Source organism: Hakea prostrata, chromosome 8, assembly GCF_041222555.1.
Source record: "Hakea prostrata isolate BN-2017 chromosome 8, UWA_Hpros_2, whole genome shotgun sequence".
NCBI lineage: Eukaryota > Viridiplantae > Streptophyta > Magnoliopsida > Proteales > Proteaceae > Hakea > Hakea prostrata.
In genome coordinates, this window is record NC_142607.1 from 6,331,217 (window position 1) to 6,353,935 (window position 22,719).

Here is a 22,719-nt window from a genome sequence, read left to right on the forward strand (position 1 = left end):
TTCAAGGACCACAAAGATGGGAATGAGTAGGAAAACCCGGGCAAGTCCTGTTTTGTTAGGACCGAAGTATTACATTTGACAAATTTCACAAAACCATCAAATGAGAGGATCACAGGCACATCAAATTTGTGTCACAACCATCAACATCTTTGACACAACATAGCCACCCCCATACACAATCCCACATTTAAACAGAGGCAGAGCTCTCTTTATCATCACACCAAGGGACGGCCCCTATAGGAAAGTATTTTCAAATAAAGAAATCACTGAAGGTGGGGCATAAGTCCATCCAAAACCATAACTATGTCCAGAAAAAATTCAGTCCTTAATTAACTTATCCTCAAACTAGAGAGTTGTGACAAATCTCAGGATCTCAGTTTCAGACTTGGTTCCAATCAGGCTTTGGAACCAAGCCATGAAGGATATTGATTCAACCTATGTTCCATTTCAGCAGCAATTTCAATCATTTCGACTGAAACTTCCAACCATGGTAGAAGATCTCGCTCTCGAGAGAGATCTCGCCACCTTGAAAAAGAGAGATCTCGACCATCTCGGTGAGATCTCGGTCGAGATATACAACTTTTTGGCGTCAACTCGGTGGCCCATCTCGGTGGGTTTTAGGGTCCCAATTGGGTTGAAACTTGGTATTTAGCTTATTTAAGGCCTTTTGAACACGTTGGTGGCCTAAGATTTGTTAGAAATAACCCTATGTATGATTTCTAAGTCTACCCATAGTGTGAAACCGAAATGTAGTAGGATTAGGGAATGCAATGTTATACAATATGTAATATAGAACCTTTAAGACAAATGAAAAACAAGTATATCAAATGCATCAACTAACTTAATTGTTATCAAAATTCCATCTATATGAGTATCACAATCTCAATTTTCAAGAATAAAATAATTATACAACCATTAAAAGTTCTATATAAGTCATTAAATCATAAATTCATAAGACAAGTAGAGAATGATTGATCTTCCTTGTTGTAGATGTGCTAAGAGTAGTTGCAAGTGAAAATTCAGCCAAAAATCCACAAAAAAGGTAAAAATTGAGAGTTCCAGCGAGATCCAGGGCGAGATCCAGGGCGAGATATAGCGAGATATGACGAGATCTCGAGTGAGATATCCCAACTCGCTATTCTTGCCCTCCATCTCGTCTCGCCAAGCTAAAAAAAAGAGATATCTCGCGAGATCTCCCACCATGCTTCCAACCAGCGTCACACACAACTTACATGCACCAAATGTATGTTTTCAAACAAGCACAACGGATGTGTGCAGATGTTTCTCTTAAGTTACCAACGCATTTTGAAAGGTGATTTATTTGCTAAAAGATAGTATCAGGATCTCCACAAAATGTATAGATGTGCAAAAGTTTAGAAAGAAATTATCAATGGATTTACATTCCACAATGTCCATCATACTTTGCCATGTAAGTAAATGGTAACAAAGTAATATGAGACAAGTAGAGTCGATACCTCAACAAGAATCCACCAATGTAGAGAAGCACCATGGAACCGATCCTTCCAAATGAAGTCTGGCTTTAAAAGCAAATCCACCTAAGGCAACAAATTGAATAGCAATACATCAAGACAAGAATCGATTAATCAATTAATAGATCAACCAAGCTTGAGAAACAATTATGATACACTTACCTTAAGAACAGTCCTTGTGATTGGACTGACATTTGCTGACAAATTGAGCCATGGGAAATATCCCAAATATTGCTTTACCAACTTCCAACACAAAAAGGAATTAAAATTAAAAAAACTAAACTAAAGTATAGGACCTAATAAAGCATTCAAAAGAGTCTCATGGGAAAGAGATTACTTTTCCAGCAGGTGCATAACGAACTAGTGCTCCAATTTCTTTCTCCTCCATTTCCGTAAGGCGATCCAAATCAGCTCCTCGTTCTTCAAGCTTCCTCAGTATCTGGAGTACATGGGTATTATTATTTTGTAAGATTCAGGGCAAAACAAACTAAAGTAACAAAACTAGCATATAACTATTAAAGGTAGACAGACTTCAGCTGAAATATCCCGATCAAACTGTCTTAGAGGATGCTGATGTGGCCAGATTTGGCGGTCCACGGCTTTGCAGTATTCCAACATGAAAGAAGCCATCTCACACCACCCCCTACGCAGACAAATTTCAAATAAAGCCCGCATTATACGGGCCAAGTTTGCACTTATATATGCTGCATCAGAAATTAAAGAGAAGCTCTCGATCGATCCTCGTGATATGTATAACTGAAACCAAAACCAACAATTTCTTTCAAATGCAAATGCATTTACTCAAGGCAAAAATTTACACAAATCAGTTTAAAATTAAGCAAGCACCTGAATGAGGATTGAAATTTTTCCATGTTTATTAGAAGGACCACCCTTAACTTCTAGTGGACATGAAGTACGGATTAACTTTTCTAGCTCATCCTGTTCCTCTTCTCTTACAACAATATTTTCAAACTCAGAAGAATGAGCAACCATATTGATTACCTGCAAAAGTGGAAAGAAATTATGGGACAAAAATAAAGCTAGATAGGACTTTCAGCATTACAAAACACAGACAGATTGTCAGAAACTAATTTACTCGACGCCAAACAAGCATCTCCATCAGAATAACAAAATAAGACAACAAGGGGAAAGTCATAGTTTGATTATCTAACAAGAATCTCAGCAAGCAAATGAAACAAAATGAATACAGAAAAGGACAAAAGACTTTTGATCCACAAAACGTACAGACACTGGTATCCGCATAATGGCTGTCCTAATTGAGAATTTCAATAGATCAGGTACTTGAATGTCAGCAGCTCTTCCTAACGTAGACAATACGCATGGTAGAGAAGCTAATTCAAGGAAGGATGTTCTTGTGAGGGTCAAATGCAATAGGAAGGACAGAATAAATCCTAGTTTACTCTTATAACAAAGAAGGGTTGGACTAGTGAACTTTTTATGCTTACTCATAATGGAACAAATATAGAGAAATCAGATCCTATGGAACAGCACAAGTTTTCTTTTAGAGTGAGTGAGAGAATTAACCTATCAGAGATGTTCATAGTTGGACAAGGTTCCCGCCAAGCTGGTACACTTTCTTTGGTTGACATCAGAGTCAGGTTTGGGTGGAAAGCAGACATATAAAGTAAAATTTCAAGATACAGCGAGAAATTAAAGACACATACAATATATCATGCCATCTCATCTAGAGATAAAAGAAAGAGAGAGAGATATTACAAAGATCTCAGCGAGTTTCCAATCACGGGTAAGTTGTTTAAATAGGAGATTCTTTTAGGCTCATATTTTATGTATCTGAAATTGAGTCCGAAAAGTCTATATATCCTTCATTCCTCTCTAGATAATTAGTCTTTAAGAATTAAAATTTTTGCTCTTTTCCACAGACAAGAGTCTTTGCATGCTGATGTAACACTTACTGTTTGCGATACCATCCACAAACCTGTTCCACTGTCTTCCTCTATTACTTAAAACCCTGATTAGTACTACTCGTTTTTCCAAAAAAGTGTTATAAATCTTGGTTTTAACACAAGTTTAGCCGAGCCAAAAACCAATATTTGTCTAAATCTCGACCATCTCAGTCAAAATTAGGATCTTTTGGCTAACTCAAATCTTGGTTTCAAGAACCATAAGATTTTTTTGATATTTTTTTTTGGTACCCTATTTCTTGTTATATCGCCAGTTTCCAGCAGTTTGAACCCGATGCATTCATTAGTTTCATATAGAGAATAATACCGGTGGTTTTGACCCAAAGTTGATATCGTTTATTGTTCTTCGACTTGGTATCAAATAAAATTTGACTGGAAGTTGACATTTCAATATAAATGTGATTTCAGCAATCTTTGAGTTGTTCGAAAGCTTTAAAACAACTCCAAGACTCCTCAAAACTCATTATATACTGACGAGTCATGTAACAGTCCAACATAATTTGGCGTGTGCAAATGTTGTCCAAAACGTTCGGAATGGAAATATTATTTAAATGTCAAAACAAATTAACATTTCACAGCACTTCGGGTTACTGATGATACTATGCATATTAAGTGCCCCTCCTTTTATTGGGGATGTGTTGAAACTTGAAAAATCACCAACATCTCAGTCAAAACAAGTAGAAATCTGTCAAAAACTTGACTTCAGGATCAAGTGAAACTTCAATTAAAACCATGTTCCAACCAATGTGCGAAATTCTGGTTAGCTCAATCATCTCAGTCCTGACCGAGATGACCGAGATGACCAAAATTCCAAAATTTAAGCAAAATTTTAGAATCTTTTATTCAGATTTTAAAATTTTTTACATCTAGCATAAGAACAGCCGCAAGATATCGGTGAGATTTCAGAAATTTCACCCAGATTTCGGTTATTTTTCAAACTTCTCAATTTCTTTCCATGATTCATTTCACCAAGTAATTGTATGGTGAAAATTCTGCCAAATTTTTCGCCAAGATATAGTACCAGGGTTCCAACCACTTCTTTGTACTTCTTCCCTAGACATCTGTAAGTTGAACCTTCGACAGTCCGACATCAAGTACTCTCCTCGGGGATCATGACTCTTCAGCAACTCAAAGAAGAGGATTTTAATTGGCCAGCAGATGTCATACATAGGAAAAGTGGAAGAAACTTCTATTCATTGGTTCAAAAGTAATGACAAATTGACAAGGCAAATTTCTGGAACTTCTTGCCAGGGAGCAGTTGAAATATTATTCTAATAAAATAAAATTAGCTTTCTAATGACAACATTAACTCAGATAAAGAAATCAAAAGAATTAGAAATCAAATTATCCTACAAATCTGATAAGTTCATTTCATGCATACTATTTGGATAATTAATTGGCTATATTTGCATCTGTTCATAATTGTTTTATATTGTTTTACCCCAATATTGCATGAAAATTAATATATGGCACCCTTCCCTTTTAATTTCTTTAATTTTGGTAATCTCATATATTTCCTAGCAAATCCTAATTAAGATTTATTATTTGTGCTTGAATGAAATCACCAACCAAATCCTGCAAGAGCATTATGGATATTTGAAGAAAATTTGGCCAGGATATTATTGCACTCAAAAAAGGAAAGTTTGTACATAAAGTTGGGATGCCACCTTTAGAGAGTGGAATTCTGCAGAAAAGCCCAAAGTAGAAATGTGGAAAGGAGGAGATATAAAGTCTTTAAGGATTCAATTCCCTTTTTGGTCAAATTGCAATTAGAAAATGAGTTTGTTTGTGAGTTATATTGGATTTTGGTTTAGGAAAGTTCTAGAATGTATTGACATGGTAGAAGATCTCGCTCTCGACCGAGATTTACAATCTCGGTCGAGATATACAATTTTTGGCGTCAACTCGATGGCTTATCTCGTTGGATTTTAGGGTCCCAATTAGGTTGAAACTTGGTATTTATCCTATTTAAGGCCTTTTGAACACATTGGTGGCCTTGATTTGTCAGAAAACAACCCTATGTATGATTTCTAAGTCTATCATTAGTGTGAAACCAAAATGTTGTAGGATTAGAGAATGCAATGTTATACAACATGTAATATAGAACCTTTTAAGGCATATAAACGAAAAGCAAGTGTATCAAATGCATCAAGCAACCTTAATGTTATCAAAATTCCATTCATATGAGTATCACAATCTCAATTTTCAAGAATAGAATAATAAAATAATACAACCATTAGAAGTTCTATAAAAGTCATTAAATCATGAGTTTATAAGACAACTAGAGAATGGTTGATCTTCCTTCGATGTTATAGATGTGCTATGAGTAGTTGCAAGTGAAAATTCAGCCAAAATCCAAAAAAAAAAAAAAATTTGAGAGTTCCAGCAAGATCCAGGGGAGAGATATGGCGAGATAGCGAGATAAGGCGAGATTTCGAGCGAGATATCCCAATTCTCTGCTCTCGACCTCCATCTCGTCTCGCCTATGTGAAAAAACGAGATATCTCGCGAGATCTCCCACCATGTGTAATTGTGTATTGGATTTAGTCAAAGAGACCTCCCAATCTAGGAAATTAGCTTATAAAAAGGGAAGAAATTTCAGCCAAAAACATTGTTTTCAAAGCAATCTGAAGGTGCTCAAAGCAACACATTTGGAAGTAGCTAGCCTAATGTTGAATATTTATTGCATAAATCTTTTCATCTTGCAGTTGAGTAATTTGGGAACCAAAACTTGACTAAAGCAACACATTTGGAAGTAGCTAGCCTAATGTTTAATGTTTATTGTGTATGTCCTTTCATCTTGTACTTGAGCAAACTTTGAAACCAAAACTAGACTGATCTAATACCTAAAGGGTGCTTTTCGTTGCGGACAAAAATAAACATATATTCAAGAAAAGCCCATTCCCCATAGAGATATTAGCCCTGTCGTCCACATTTTCTTACAGCCAGTAGTCCCTTTACTTCTTTACTAATAAAAAATACATCAAACTTATAATGAATTCATGTGGAGCGAGACAACTAGATAAATATAAATACCTCACTGTCATTCATGTGACGCGTTAGCATTTCATTGTAATTTTCAACACTGGAGTACTGAATATAGTAGTGGCTAGCAATGCGGCCAAGCTCAGTACAGTAGAAGTTGCCACTTTTCTCATCAAACCGCATCATTTTTGCTTTATCAAGTGCACGAGCAGCATCTATTACTAGTGCTCTCTGCTTTGATATCAAAGAGGGGTCTGCAATGACCTGTCAAAGACATGAGTACTAACAATTAGAGTTTACGCTTGTAACCATTAATTTTACCATATCTAATGAATGTCCTAACATATCGTTACGGAAGCCCCATTTGCTAGGCTGATTCACATTATTAATCAACTTTTTTTCCCATTTTCAATAAACTCAGTTTTAGTTACTGTTGCACTTGTATCTGTTCTGCATCAAATGTAGTAACCATGCTCCCAAGCTAACGCAGTGCACAGTTTTAAAAAAGAAAAGAATGTGATATGCTATGTAAAGAGCTTGATCATACAATTTTGCAGATTCTCTGACCGGATACCTCACAGATTAACTGATGCCAAAGCATTAGTGACAAATTGTCTCCCACTGAAAGGACCCTCAACAATGCCTTTTCTAGACATATTTATTGGTGCCTTATTTTATCTTATTTATCAGAGGATTACTATCTGATAGATAAAGTGAAGAGGTGCGCAAGAAGGCTGCAGCACACACCACACACACACACCCTAGTTGAATCCGATAAAAAAGTGGAAAAACAAATATTCATAAGGGTAAAATGCTATTCTAAAGTTCAACAATAATAACTAGATTTAGTATGCTCGGAGGCTGCAGCAACACCCAGTCCTCGGTTCCATCTTGGTGTCCAGGTGCCTAAAGGCAACCGCCTTGTAGAGGTTTTCACTAATATTCTGATCCAGTTGTAGCTCTTACCAATGCAGGATATTATTTTTGTAAATATTTTTATACTTAGTGATAGATTCATTAAGGATATTATTCATAAATGTTGAAGTATATGCAAGTTTGGGCTGTTTTACTATTCACATGAACTGTATTTTTCTAGTGATGCTACTCTACTTTCTATTTCTACTGTAGGAGTCTTGCTACATAAGTTTTGGGAATTTCTAGAAAGCATAGTTTCTATTTTTGCGGTAGTTTCTATTTTCAAAACTTTCTATTTTAGGAGCTAGAAAGTTATTAAAGCTGTAATTTTTTTGTTTTTTGTTTTTTTTTTTTTTTCTTTTTTCTAGAGGACAGTTACTTGTCTCTCAAGTTGTATTAAATTCATTAGAAGCTATAAATATAAGGGCCCTGCGATTCTAGACTCTTTAGCTAGAATTGCAGGCCTCTTCTGCTAGTTCTTCATCTCTCTTCTCTTCTTCTTCTCTTCTTCTTCTCTCTTTCCTCTGTTCAAGTTCAGCAATTGTTTTGATCATTTAAAGCTTGTTTTCTAACATGGCATCAAAGCTTTTTCGAATCAAAACATTGTTATTCTCAATATTCTCTTCTGAAGTTCTTTTTTGTTTTTCTATTTTCTTTGGTGTGTAGCCACCTCATGCTGTATATTATGGACTGTTAGACCAGATATTCATGTGAACTAATCTTCTCTACCTATTACCTTACTCGTACAAGTTCCAGAACTTGGATTTTAAATATTGTTTTCTACCAACCTTTGTTACCTCTTTTTGCTGCACTTTGCAAACCTTTTTTTCCCCTCCTATTTGATCCTAAGCTTGCAGAAAAAAAAATTTCTACTTCAAATTCTAGAAAACTGATTTGAGTGATATCTACCTCAGTTTAATGTCTTCACTTATCAAGCTCAAAGGTAGTTATAATTACTTGTTGTGGTCACAAGCGCTTCGGGTGTACATACTTGCAAAAGGTAAGCTTAAGCTCATTGAGGATGAATCTCTTACTGACAAATCCTATTTTAGTTAGATCCAAGATGATGCAATCATCAAAATTTGGATGTGGAATAGTATAGAACCTGATATTGCAACGAATGCTATGTTCCATGAGACTGCAAAGGGAATATGGGATGACTTGCAAGAGACCTATTCCCAAGCTAAAAATATGACTCAGATTTTTAGTATTTTGAAAAGCTATTTCAATTTCAGCAAGCTGACAAGTCTCTGCAAGATTATTACAACTCCTTTAAAGGCATGATGGAAGAATTGATTGAATGTCTTTCAACCTCTCACCATAGATATAGAGAAGCTTAAGGCTCAAAGGAATGAATTTTTTGTATCCAAGTTTCTTGCAGGATTTAACCCTGAACTAAAATTTGTCAAAGAACATCTTCTCGCGGTGAGCAAGTCCCCAACCTTAGTGAAGCATACTCTAGACTTCAACGTATTACCTTGCTTAAAGGGAGTTCTCCAAAAAAAATTCTAAAGGAGAAAATTCAGCCTTCCCTACCTCTCGTGGAAGAAGACGTGGTCGTGGTTCAGGGGGAGTTAACAGACCTTCTGAAGGTCATGGTGTTCAGCTGTCTGATAAAGACATCTCGACTTTGTACTCATTGCGGTAAAATAGGCCACTTAGTGGAAGCTTGTTGGGTCAAACATGGAAAGCCAGAGTGGGCCAAACAACTTGCCACGCATGTCATTTCTGATGGTGGTACTGATATTGTAGCAAACAATGACAGTGGTTATGGATCTTCTTTTGGGGACTTGTCTAAAACTCTAAGAGATAATGTAAGCCAAATCCTTCGCCAATTGCAAAATATTGAGACTAGTGCTTCCTCATCCACTAGTAATTATGCTGTAAGACTTTCTCATGCAAGTAACGCAGCACTTCTCACTTCTACTCCCACCCCTTGGATCATCGATTAAAGGGTCTCTTCCCACATGACTGGTAAGTCATAACTTTTTAACTCTTTTTTTAAATCCACCACTAAAAATTCTGTAATCATAGCTAATAGGACTTCCACACCTATTCTAGGCTCTAGAGGTGTTTCTCCTACACCTTCTATTACTTTGTCATCCGTTATTCATGTTACTAACTTTCCTTTTAACTTATTATCTGTTAGTCAGTTAACTAAAACCGAAAACTGCTCTCTGACTTTTACTCCCACTTCTTGTGTTTTCCAGGACCTTCACACGAGTAAGACAATTGGTAGAGGGTGTGAAAGGAACAGACTCTACTATCTGGACTTTGCTGCCCCTATTGCAGCTCTCTCTAATGATGGTGTAGATGTTCTCCAGTGGCATTGTTGTTTAGGTCATTTGTCTTTACCTAGATTAAAATTTTTATTTCCTTCTTTTAAGTCAATGTCTAGATTAAATTGTGAAGCATGTGAATTAGAAAAGCATCATCGTGCCACCTATCCTCCACGCTCTATCCCTCGTAGTGAGCCCTTGTTTTCTCTTGTTCATTCCGATATTTGGGGCCCTAGCAAAATTAGTAATGGTTTTGAATCTATTTTATCTTCTTCTCTTTTCCTCTATTCAAGTTCAGCTGCAGTTTTGATTATTTAAAGCTTGTTTAACAATAAATAAGCAATTACACCCTATTTCAATTCAATAAAAATAGTTAAAAAATAGAAGTGCAAAAGGATAAAATGTCAACCTCCAGTTCAACAACAATTACTAGATTTTCCAGTATAAGGCTACAACACACACCCATTCCTAGTTCTAGATCCAGCAATACTTCAGCATCTGATTCAAATGGGAGGAGGCTGCAGCATCTGATTCCGGTGCGAGGGAGCAGTGTCCCTGGATTCCAGCAGTAACCTTGTTACTTTTTTGTTACCCTTTCCCAAACCCCCCCCCAGCGGTTCCGTCTCAGTTCTTTTCATTTTCTTCTCTTTGGCCCTTCCACTCTCCTTTTTTTTATGACTCCTCTGTGTCACCACCTTCTCTGTTTATTCCAATTGAATTATAATTGCTGGTCACTTGATTTAAGTACTGTAATATGACTCGCTGTATGCGTTTTTCAATGATATTATGGTTGAGATTGACTCAATTTATATTTGAATCTGGTATTCTTATTAATGATCATGCAGATGTTTACTTATTGATTCTTGAAAATTTGTAGTGGACAATTATTTGTATGATAATTGATACGAACATTACTAATACTATATATGTTATATGCACTGTACCAGTGGTTGATGTACGATATCCCAATGTTTTTTTCCTGCTAACTTGGATTTCAGGTGGCCATGTCTGGCTCATATCATACATTCCAAACGGAATGATAGAACAACCTCGCCAAAGAAATGCTTTATTTACTGTCAATTTGTTTATCATGGCATACCAATCGATAGCTTTGAATCAGGTTTTCATTATTACTGTAAATGGTATGATTTTTCATCAGACACGTTTCCGCAGAATCAACACTTTTTTCATGTAACCTTACAACGATGACTAAAAAAAAGGTCAACAAAATAAGGAAAATAAAAGTTTCTCAGTTCTCCAGACCAAACAGAAAGCTGGTTCCTTCCTGTCAAAATTTTGAACATAGCATAAGTTATAGCTTTTTACTATGGCACGTGATCCAACATGTCAAGATCTCTCAAAAAATCACAAGATATGACATTTTCATATCTCATTTGCACTTGCCACAACCAGGTCGAGATTCTAAGATTTATGAGATCTCAACAAAAGTTTTAAACAGTGCCATAGTAAAAAGTGAGTCACATGTAATAATAATAGTTCACATAATAATAACGGCAGAGGAAAAAAGGAGTTATCTTCTTGTTTAGCTTATTAAAAAGTACCTCATCCCATCCTATTCCATATGCCAAAGGATTTGACTTCATCCTGATGAAAAGATATGTATAGCCAAGCCAAGCACAAGCCTCCTTGACATTTGTGACAGTACCCAATGCAACCTCCGCATTCAAATTATCTTTCAAAGAGCTAATTAACTGAAAGAAAGAAAACACAAAAAAAAAAAAAAAAAAGAGAGGAAACAATAGCACCAAATAAGAAATTATACATAATATACCAGCACAAAGGTTGACGAATATAACAGAAAAATATTTAACGAGACGCACGCGCGCACACGCACACACACACACAAAAACATATAAACAAACATATTCTATTGAGTTTTCTCAAAAGACAACTGCTTATAGTTTGACACAAACAAGCAATACAGGTAACATCCATGGACATCACAGAACAAACCAAATAAGAAATGATACATAATATACCAGCACAAAGATTGAAGCACACACACAAAAAAATATATATAAATAAACCTATTCTATTGAGTTTCCTCAATAGACAACTGCTTATAGTTTGACACAAACAAGCAATACAGGTAACATCCATGGACATCACAGAACAAACCAGAAAACTCTTAAAAGGTGAAGAAGAATTGCCCTACACAAAATCCTAGTAGTAGACTAGTAGTTACCTGACTTTCAATGGGTAGTTGACTTGTCAGCAGCCGCAAATAGTAGGCCAGCTTGTCATGTGAAGTGATGATAATGCCTTCACCGCTTTTATCAAACTGAGGTCTCCCAGCTCTTCCGAAGATCTAAAATATGAGTTAAAACTTCATAAAGGATATGCCTTTTTAGAAGCACCCAAAAAATAAGGTAAAATATTCACAAGAGATAGTATATTACCTGCATTACATCAAGCATTCCCAGGTCTCTCCATCCACCAGCCTTTGGGTCATACAGTTGTGTCCCCTGGGCGACCACATTCAAAAGGATGTTATAACTTATAATACCACTAGAGAACTAAAACGCCACCAGTCCACCAAAGAGTTAACATAACATTGGATGAAGCATATCTAGTTGCACAAAACATGTATTCCAGTTAACAATTCAAACTTGCAGAATCCTTGCCAGTAACTACAATCAGTATATGCTTGTAAGCACACCATAATTTCATATTTTAGTTTTTAAGCTTCTAAGCATTTTATTTCTAAGGGCTACTGAGCAGATCCACCACTGAAACAGTCTTTTCTTTTCTTTTTCTTTTTTTTTTTTGGATGAATAAATAATATATTAAACCGAACCAACGAATACAATGGGGAGGGGGGCCAACAATCAATCTATTCCTTGGAGAGTCCAAAACCGGGGGATGGGGGAAAGAATTGAGCCTAGAAAAAACATCAAAATAGATGGCATTCCAAATCAAGACACGGGATTGGGATTTGGAAGACCATCTTCTCATGTTGCGCTCCCACCATAAATGATGAACTGTAGCAACAAAGACGAGCTTACCTACTCGGTCGCAAATCGTAGAACCAGAGAACTTACTCAAGACCCAATTCCAATCTCGAGCAAAACCAAAAGAGCATCTCGATCTAGGTCAAATAGAAGGAAGGGCAAAGATCCAAATGGAGTGGGAAAAAGGGCAGATGAAGAAAAGGTGGTCAATGTACTCAATACCAATCCAACAAAGGCTACAGATGAGGTTGGCAGGGATGTGGCAACTGATGAGGAAAGCTTGGGTTGGGAGGGCTAAGTTAAGGGTTCTCCAAAGGGTGAGAGAGTGGCCAGGGAAGTGGCCTTTAAACCAAATAAGAGGGGACCAAGGGACAGGGGGAAGGGGTTCGAGGAGGTTCCCAGGAAGAGGCAGTTGTGAAGGTTTTGGTATGGGAAGGGGTCCAATGGTGATGTCAGTAGCAAAGGAAGACAAAGGGGGAAGGGAGTTCCAAATTTGTGCGAGATTTGGGTGGGGGAGCGCAAGACCAAGAGCCATTAGTGATTAATGAGGAGAGGGAAGTATCTTTTGGGATTCGGGAGTTATATACAGCCCGGGGACCAAGGAGAGAGAACAAAATACCCATCGACGCCCAGGGGTCAAGCCAAAAGGAAGTGGAGGACCCAAAGGAGATTTGGACTGAGATAGCAGAAAGGGCATGGGGCCAAAGGGTGAAAAGCCAGATCTAGGAAGAAGTGGAAAGGGAGAGGGCATTCCAAATAGAATCCAACTTGAGGAGGTAAGAGCATGTTTTAAGGCAATTTTCCAAATGAGTTTGAGGAGGTAGGCCAAATTAACATCATAGATTCTTCGAATACCGAGACATCCCTCAGATTTAGGCCAGCAAGTGGCAGCCCAACTCATAGGCTGGAGGAAATGAGAGGAACCTTGGCCCTTCCAGAGGAAAGCGAAGAAGAGAGACTCGATTACAACGATGTTAATTTGGGGAGAGGAAGATACCACACAAGTAGAGGTAGGAGGATTGGAGAACAGAACAGATGAGAACTACTCTACCGGCAAAGGAGAGAAGTTTGTCTTTCCAAAGTTGGAGCTTTTTCCGGATGTTATCAAGAATAGAAGAGCAATGATGACGAGTAAGTCTACTAGGGATGAGGGGAAGGTCTAAACAGGTTACTGGGAAGGAGCCAAGATTAAATCCGGAGAGCTGGAGAAGGGAGGCCTAGATAGAAACAGTCTTGTTTATAAGGAACAAGTCTTGGGTTAGGTTCTATACATGTTGTACCTTTAGTCCTATAGGTTTATATGTACTGGGACACTTTTATGGGCCAAAACTATGGTAATTACATTGCATACTGAATTAGTATTTACTACCATACAAAGTCTACTTTGTTCTTGTAAACCTAGTTTTATTTTAGCGCTTTCATTCATTAATTGAATCGCTTACCCAATGGTTCAATTTAAGTAATTTTCGTTAGTTATTGTCAAAGTATTTGGCGAGGCCCGGTTAGGACTTCATTTTCATAATGGGATGGGATCTGAATGAATTTTTCACACATAGGTTGGCCTACATGTTCAACCATGGTTATCAAAGCGGCCGCCTAGGCGGCAAAGCGGTTTTTGAACCGCTTAAATTGTTGCCGCTTAACTAACTGGCTGATTTCTTGCCGCTTTTTTCTTAGGCACCACCTTTTGCGCCTAGATGCTAAAGTAACTGCTTTTTTTACATTTTGTAATTTGTGCATATTATTTTTCCTTTTTTTTAATCATAATTTATTTTACAATGCCGTATATAAATTTAAATATGTGAGCCATTTCGGAATCGAGGCCCAAAGTGCCTGTCCGCAACAGAATGTGAAGCATGAGCCATATTCAACATTGATAATCAAGCAATCATTAAATAAACAATGACTTGGAAATCGGAATAATGAGATATATTAATTTATCATGTCGGCACTATTTGGTTAAAAAAAAGAAAAATGGATACATCAATAATGATTACTGATCTATGCACAAGAGTGCAAGACACTTATTTGGTGTCACACTATCATAGAGGTAAGTAAGAATGTAAAATTACTACTTTCATTTTCATTTTTCACATTGATTACTGATATAGTACATAGTATATAATTATTTTTATGAATCTTATGATGCTTGATGAGATAAAGTTATGTTTTTAATCTTTTTTTGGATAATTTTTCATAATTGTGATTCTTGAATTTTTTTTATTCCTATGAATGTGATTGTTGAATGTTTGTTTAGTACTTTAGTTCATTATAAAATGTATTTGTACTAAAAAGTAGTTATATTAAAAATATTGACTAAACCGCTTTGGTCACTTTATTGCCGCCTAAGCTCCGCTTAGTCGCCTAAACGCCAAGAAGGAGCCCCAATCGCTTTGGTCGCTTTGCCGGTTTAATAACCTTGTGTTCAACATATATTAATTTGAACATCATACAACTAGTATCGATCATACTTTTTCTAATTAAAAAAATGGATTACCTCAAATTGAAGAAAAACCAAGTCTCTGGGTTTTTGGAGCTTCAATCCACTAATGTCTTGTGTTTGCCAACGTTCTTGTCAAGAAGAATGTGTGAAATGAGGTGAAGGAAGTTAAAAGCCCCTCAGAAAGAAGGTCTCAATCAAAATATAAGGATGGAAATGAGTCTCCCTCAAACCAAGAAAAACCATCCATAGAGGGTATTTCTCACACTTAATCCTCGAAATACCAAAATTTTGCAAGACCTTTCGTTAATTTCCATTTCGTCTACTCATTCTGCTTCACTAATGTTGAATCCTCATAGTATCAATGAGATTTTTAACCATACTTACAAGGGACAGAATCATCCTTCATAAAAACTCACAACCTGGTGACATGAGCACGCATCACTTGGCTAAAAGCATGGGAAGCATGAGCGTTGATACTACAAGTGAGCGCCATCATCCTGGTCATACACCTCAGGGGTAATATAACTACAGTTATGGTGAGTAGGGTGCTGATCCACCTATAGTGGCTATAGTCAGCAGGAAGGGAAGTGCCCCTATGGCTATGCAGCACAAATGTCTTCTGGATCTGACTATGAAGGTAATCCAGTTCCAAGCAAGTATGGTAATGGTGCAAAAGGTTAGCTGAGAGACTACTTCAGGTCTGCATACCACCTACTTAAGATCATGGCATTGGTAGTACAGATTCCATGATGTTTGGATTCACAATTGCCAGAGTGTTGTTTGTCTAGTTTTCAGATGACAGTGCACAACTAGAGCATGTGGACACATATGACTAGTACTACAGCATCATAATTAGTTAATTACATGGGAAACCTAACTAGTGCAAATCCAGAATCAGTTATGAAATGCTGAGTGATGTACTCACCAGTCCCCTTCTCCACCTTGAGGTTTGAACTTTGATTTTCTTTTCTTTTTCAATACCTGAATTATGATTAAAAACTATTTAATTTTTATGAGTATACTATGTGTAAATTTAACATTGTTTATTACACAACAATTTGGAGTTTGAACATAATGGTTTATTATTTTATGATATAGCTTCCTTGCTATAAAATGTGAGGCAATGACACTGCATCCCAACATGGAAACCCAATGCAAGCAAACAAACAGAAGACAGATAATGTATAGCTACTGTGGGAAGTTGCTCAATGTTGGAGGTAAAACAAGGTTGAAGCAAGACTTGGCTGGCGGTTACATTGATACACCCAAAATCCTGATAAATGTGCAACAAGCTATAGCAAAGCCCTTATCCGAGCTGCCTACCATTTGAACCGCTGGTGTTGGTGCAGCTGCACATACACAATCTCCCACCCCAACCCCTGCCTCGGTGATCTGCTCAGGTGAAGGAACTATGATGCTTGATCTGACACACATGAAGGTGTAGATGCTTGATTCTTTTTGTCCTCTAAATTTCAGGAAAAGCAATGCTTGACTGAGAACCTTTTCTCATAGCACATTTTTTCACATGGTACCTATTCATCAAAATAACCACCATAGGATTCTACTTCTAATGGCACTACTAATTCTGTAAATCTGCTTCTAGAAAGAGCTGAAACTGAAAACAGAAATCAGAACAAAAGAGGCACAGGGGAAACAGAGGGAAAAAAATTGTAAGAAAGTGAAATTGTGGAACAAGAATTTAAGAAGAAATAACAGAAATCAGGAAAATCAATTGGCCAACCTATGTCCGACCTGGAACTGAACTACACAAATCAGAATTTAAAAGCAAACATAACAGGGATGAGGACAATCGTTTGAACTCTGATAAATATATTCAAAGTTAACCTGAAGGCCTTGATCAAATTCTTGTGCGAGAAACTCAGAAGTGCATAATTTTCGAAATAGATGAAACTAAGAAGGAAATTTTTGAATCAAATAAACTTCCTTCCATCAGCTAACCCACTGAACATGAAACCCACCCACATTTGAACATTTAAAAGCTCTAAGAGACTACAGAATACTGGCAAGATTTGCCCAAATCAACAACCAAAAAGAGCTTTTACCAGACCTTTATGACGACAGTATGAGCCGGAAGATTTACTCCCCATGCCAAAGTTGCAGTGCAAACAAGTACCTGAAAAAGCAAAGCAATGGCAGAATAAACTCAATGCTAAATAAAGAGCATGGAAGCCTCATAGGGTGCAGATAAGGAGGCAAGACTGTAATTAATACTCACTTGAGACAAAACATCAACATAGAAAAACAGTAAAACAAAAATAAAGATATGATCCCCCATCAGAAAAAGTACAAGATTGTACCTTCAGAAGGCCACCAGAGAAAAGGCGCTCTGTCATGCCTCTGTCACCACGTAACATCCCAGCATGGTGAATACCAACCCCAGATTCAAAAAACTCAATTACTTCTTTGTTCCGGGATTTCAGCACTTCCTTCTGCACTTTTTGGAATTGCAATCCATTCAAAGTCAACTATTAAGATTAACTTAAAATTTAAAAAAAAAAAAAAAATTGAGTGAGAAAGAAAAGGAAATGGGTAACAGACCTTCGTAAGTTGAAACTGAGGATGAGTATCAGTGCTAAATAATTTCGACTCCCCTTCTTTCTGTGAAATTTCAATCTGCAACATCATTGATGTAGTTGCAGAACGTCCAACAATGTCAGTACTTCAGATACAGTTGTCCTTTTCTGGACAAAGAATAGCATATCCTAAAATTTATCATAATCCTAGAGCAGCAGATGCAATAAAAGCCACAATAGAACACAGTTCAGCAGTGCTTTACATTGAAGTAGGCACGTTATTTCAGTTCTAAAGCTGCAAAAGTATGGGCTCGAGCTTGCTAGTTTACAGGTAATATCTCCACACATTCCTTTTGTGCATAGAGGGGGGGTGTTAATGCTTTGCCTGCCAAAGATCAGTTGAACAGGAGAATTATAATGGTGGCCCTATTATGTTGTTTCTATTGCGCTGTTCAGGAATATGGAGATCCCAAAACCAGGTTCAGAGTTCTGACTTCTAGTTCTACTATTTGGGAAAGCATGTGGGAACTGCTATTCTTGGACTAAGGGCAGGGAACAGATCAGCACCTAAACAAGTAATCCCATCTACTTTCTTGGACCAAGGGTAGGAAAGGCAAGGATTCTGGGTGTAAGAAAGCCAAGCCAGGAATTCATCTTAGACTTCTAATTGTCCAAGAGTATTCAGCAGTACGTACCCATGGGTATGTTTTCCAAAACTTCGGATCAGAATTCCTTAAAGAGATGATGAAAAAGTAGAGGTCACAAAAGGCCCTTTCTAAAGCTAGTAGGTCTCTTTTTTCAGCTCCTATCTAAACTAGTTGAGCCAACCGTCAGATTAAGGTTGACATTTTTGCATTGGGACCAGCATCTCTACTTCACTGTAGTTTCACCTCTTGATTGAATCAAACACCAATTCTACCACCAAGGATTTCCATCACAAAGTACCAGTCAGATCAAACACCAAACCAAAGACCATTCACCAAACAGAAGACATATCTTCAACAGAGAAAAAGAGAAGAGCAGCAAAGACTCTTTCACAAATCAAATAGCTGTTCAGTGCTCCAGTTTCACTTCTTGCTTAAATCAAACACCGATTCTACCAGTGAACCTCCCAGGGTTTCTATTGCAAGGTGTCAGTTGGATCAAAAACCAAACCAAACGGGATTTATCAAACATAAGTCAAAGCTTAAATGGAGGAAAAGGCAAGAACAACAAAGACTCTTAAGAGGATGTATTGGTGCTAAGTAAGTTGTACGGTTGAATCATTGATTAGAAATCTATGGAGAAACCAACTGGACAACATTCTACTTATCAACAGCTAGAAAAGAGAGGGGAAACGGTCCTTTGGTCATTTCGGATGTAGTTTCATTGCAGAATAATCAAAACAGGAACAAAGCAAACTATGGAAAAAGAAAAGGAATAACATAGAGGATCGATTAGTAGCCATGCCACAAGGTCTTCATTAGGCAGATTCCAGTGGGTGGAGTTGTTTATCATGTCTTTGCAAGCTTTTGTAGCAACTCTTCCTGTCGTCTTTCATTGTTCTAGTCTTACTGTCTATACCAGTTTCTTCCAAAATTACATCCACTGACATTGGCAGCGGCTCTTCCCTGCTTTGTGGGGCCTGACTTCATGTTGTATTTCCACCATTAGAGCTTTAACTGCTACCTCTTTTTCCTTATCACAATTTACCTTGATATTACACCTTTAGTCTTTCTATCATAGTTGTCAAGGCGACGCCTAGGCATCCGGGCACCTTCGGAGCACCTCAAATCAGTGTCGCCTCATTTTCAGGCAATAAGGCGATCGCCTTGGGGTATGAGGCATCACCTCAAGAGCCTTGGACGCCTTATACCCCAAAGCATCCACTTTTTTTTCTTTTTTAAATAACATGAAAGATGCCAAATCAAAGGCATATATTGAATTACTTATTAGATTCCAATTGTAAAGTATCTATCGTTTGAACCTATATGCATATTTATAATACGCTACATGAGATCAAATGTTTAAATAAAAAATAAAAAAAAAAACAAAATCGAAAGAGAATAAGTTCTTGACTCGAGTCTCACACTCTCACTCTCACTCTAATCCCTAATCTCTTTCTCTTCCTCTCTTTTTTTCTTCCATTCCCGAGACGACACTCTGGCAAGCCGCGCAACAAATGACTTCTTCTCTTCCTTTCTTCCCGCGACTTTTTATTTAGGACCTACTATGTGTGGTTTGTAGTATGTTGGATGACTTGAGGTAGGCTAATATTAGTTTTTTTTTTTTTTTTTATTTTTTTTATCATATAAGATAGGATAGATTTATAATGAATTGGAGTGAATGAGATGTACACTAAAATTTTCACTTAAAACGCCCCAACCGCCTCAAAAGCGCCTCGGAGGGCGCCTCATCGACTCATTGCCTCAACTAGCCTAAACCGCCTTGCATCGCCTCATCACCGTGACAACTATGCTTTCTATAACAGCAAAAGTTTCTTTTAACTAGTCATCACGACTTTCAGTGCTAGAATTCACCTTGTTTTTGTTGTTGTTATCATTCCCATCACCAAGAGTTTGGATATGAGTCATATGACAAGTGTTCAGATTGGTCTCCAGTAATGGGGATGTGACCGCCACTAGATGGGAGGTGTTCTTCCTGTCTCCTTTGGTCATATCCTCCAAAGAAGTAAGACCTGATGTGCTCATCTAAAGTGAGATGTGTGTGATGGAGGGATCTTTCACTATATGGTCTTTCTACACCTTCATACTCATCATACATAGGATCATGGTCAAAGACCTCACCAAGATCTCACTCGAGATCTCGCCAATTTGGATGGTCAAGACAAGACTCAGGTCAAGTCCTAGAAAATGTAAAATCTCGACCCAGATCTCAGTTCGACCCAGGATCTCAGTCCAACCACCCGTTGAATTTAGCAAAATCAAGCAAGACAGGTCGAGATCCACCCTTGTCTCGACTCTCTCGTTGAGAGCTTCCCAAGTCAGATTATGGCAAGCTTTTTGTTAGATCCTCGCCAGATCTTGACCTACAACACTCCTAAGCAAGGCTAAGCACATCTACATCAAGAAAAGAAGATCAATCAAGGCCATTTAAAGGAATTCTTCAATCAAGGTGAAATTTTGCACCAAATTTGATTTTATCAAATACTATGTTCTAGAGTAGGTCTTTGTGCGTGGATTAAACATATGTTCAAACATGTTGCTCTAATAAGTCTAATCTATACTTTCATGGAAAAAAATTTTAATTTTCTGTTAAAATACATATTTTAAGAAATTATTAAAAATATTGATAAATACTTAGGTTATGACATTCATTCCACTGGAAGAGCTACAACCTCATGGAGTCAATTTTTTTTCTTTCTCATGCTTGTTACTTTTTTTTTCTTTTCTTTTTTAAGTTTTCGAACTTAAAATTAAAATTAAAATTTTGAAAAATACTTAGGTTCTGAAACTCGTTCTAGTATATGTTGGACCCCATTGTCTTTTTCCCTCAGATACTCGACAGTTCGACTCCACCAACCCTAATTTGCTACATTCCAAAGGCTACCATGAATGATGCACTAGATCAAAAACTGGTTGAATAAGATACAGCTCACACAATTCTCAAACACAGCCTGCACAAGGCGCAGTCGAGAATGAAACCTCAGGCATCAGCACAGGACTGACCGTGAATTTCAAATTGCAGATTGTGCCTATGTTAAATTACAGCCCAACCAGCAAACTTCCCTATGTCACTGCCGTAGCCAAAAATTATCCAAGAGGTACTTTGGGCCTTTCTAAGTTATCAAACACATTGGCAAAGTGCCTATGAACTTGCTCTGTGTCCCTCTGCCCATATATCCTGTATTTCACATATCCCTCTTGAAACCCAGTCTTAGGACACCATAGGAGAAGCCTTTTCACCACCCTTGCCTACAGTTGAGCCCCCTCCCCTTGCCATTGTACAACAGCGCACTGTCCAGCGCCAAAGCTCTACTGTTATCCAAGCCTTGGTACAATGGTGTGAGTTGCCCCAAAGATTCTACTTGGGAGACGTCTCTAATATGAATAGCCGGTTTCCTACCGTGAACCTTGATTATAAGGTTCATTCCCCAGGCGATAGCAATGATACAATGTCCAGGGTGGAAACCCCTGCTGACAAGGACATCCCTGCAGGAGGAATTGCAGCACCATTCAGGTCACAACGAAGAGGAAAATGCCTGACATTTCTAGAGGATTACACGCAGTAAAGGACAGTAACTAGTTCCTGCTGTCATCGGCAAATGAAGCTGGGTGGTTGGCAGAAATGCTTTACGAATCAAGGAGAATTTCCTTTTTCTAACAACATGAATGCCTATAGATCTGATGTAAGAAAAAGAGGCCATAGGAAGAAAGTTATTCCTCCTGCTCCTTCCAAATTCTGCTCTCGTCCTTCTCCTGACGTCTTCAAATTTCACCTCTCCTTATATTCCTCTGTATTTCTTAATTGATCATATTGTTGGGTTGCCAATATTACTCGAAATAGTAGACTGTCTTACTTAAAAATCTTAAATAAAAGCACCGAACTGTCCGTGATTTTGATGGGCAGAATTACAAGTTTCCCTTACCAAACCAAATTTCTTAGGCTGAAAGAAAAAGGAACTACGGATGGAATAGTAACATATACTGTAGTGCAGCTGAGCAGCAAGCCCAGGGTCTCCCCAGCTTTGGGCTCCCACTTGGTGTAGGTCTTGGGACATACACCACAAGATGGATACAGGCATTGCACCCTCCAGAAATTTTGTATCTACCTCTCATACAAGCTTACTCCACCAGTCAAACATGTTTGTTGGCTTCAAATAATTTATGAAAGGAAAAGAGAAAGGCCATGGAAAATGGTTTCATACTTTTGAATTACAAAGATCTGATACTGAAATATACTTGATTGTTACCCCCAACGATATGGGATGAGAAATAAATTAAAATAATGAATAGTAGTTTCAATTCAGCATCACCACTGCACCAGGATTGGGGCAAGTGCCATGTGGTTGTGTCTGAGAAACCCACATGGGGCCAGGGTGGTCATTTCATGCCATCATGTGTCTATATATAAGAGAGCGTCTAGGACTATCTTTCCCTATAATAAAATTCCCCAGTTGCTTTTTCTCTTTGGTAATGGATATTAAAAATTAGAACTA

General features: G+C 37.6%; 1 protein-coding gene across 1 annotated transcript in view; it reads right to left on the minus strand.

Moving 5' to 3' along the window:
• Positions 1 to 22,719, minus strand: part of LOC149006512 (U5 small nuclear ribonucleoprotein helicase) — a 125,922-nt gene that overhangs the window by 74,166 nt on the left and 29,037 nt on the right. Inside the window, 12 exon segments of the mRNA XM_089167578.1 lie at positions 1,476 to 1,556; positions 1,653 to 1,733; positions 1,828 to 1,929; positions 2,022 to 2,246; positions 2,337 to 2,492; positions 6,470 to 6,682; positions 11,175 to 11,324; positions 11,819 to 11,941; positions 12,033 to 12,098; positions 17,096 to 17,161; positions 17,346 to 17,477; positions 17,587 to 17,661. Coding sequence (XP_089023704.1) covers positions 1,476 to 1,556; positions 1,653 to 1,733; positions 1,828 to 1,929; positions 2,022 to 2,246; positions 2,337 to 2,492; positions 6,470 to 6,682; positions 11,175 to 11,324; positions 11,819 to 11,941; positions 12,033 to 12,098; positions 17,096 to 17,161; positions 17,346 to 17,477; positions 17,587 to 17,661 — 1,470 coding nt within the window.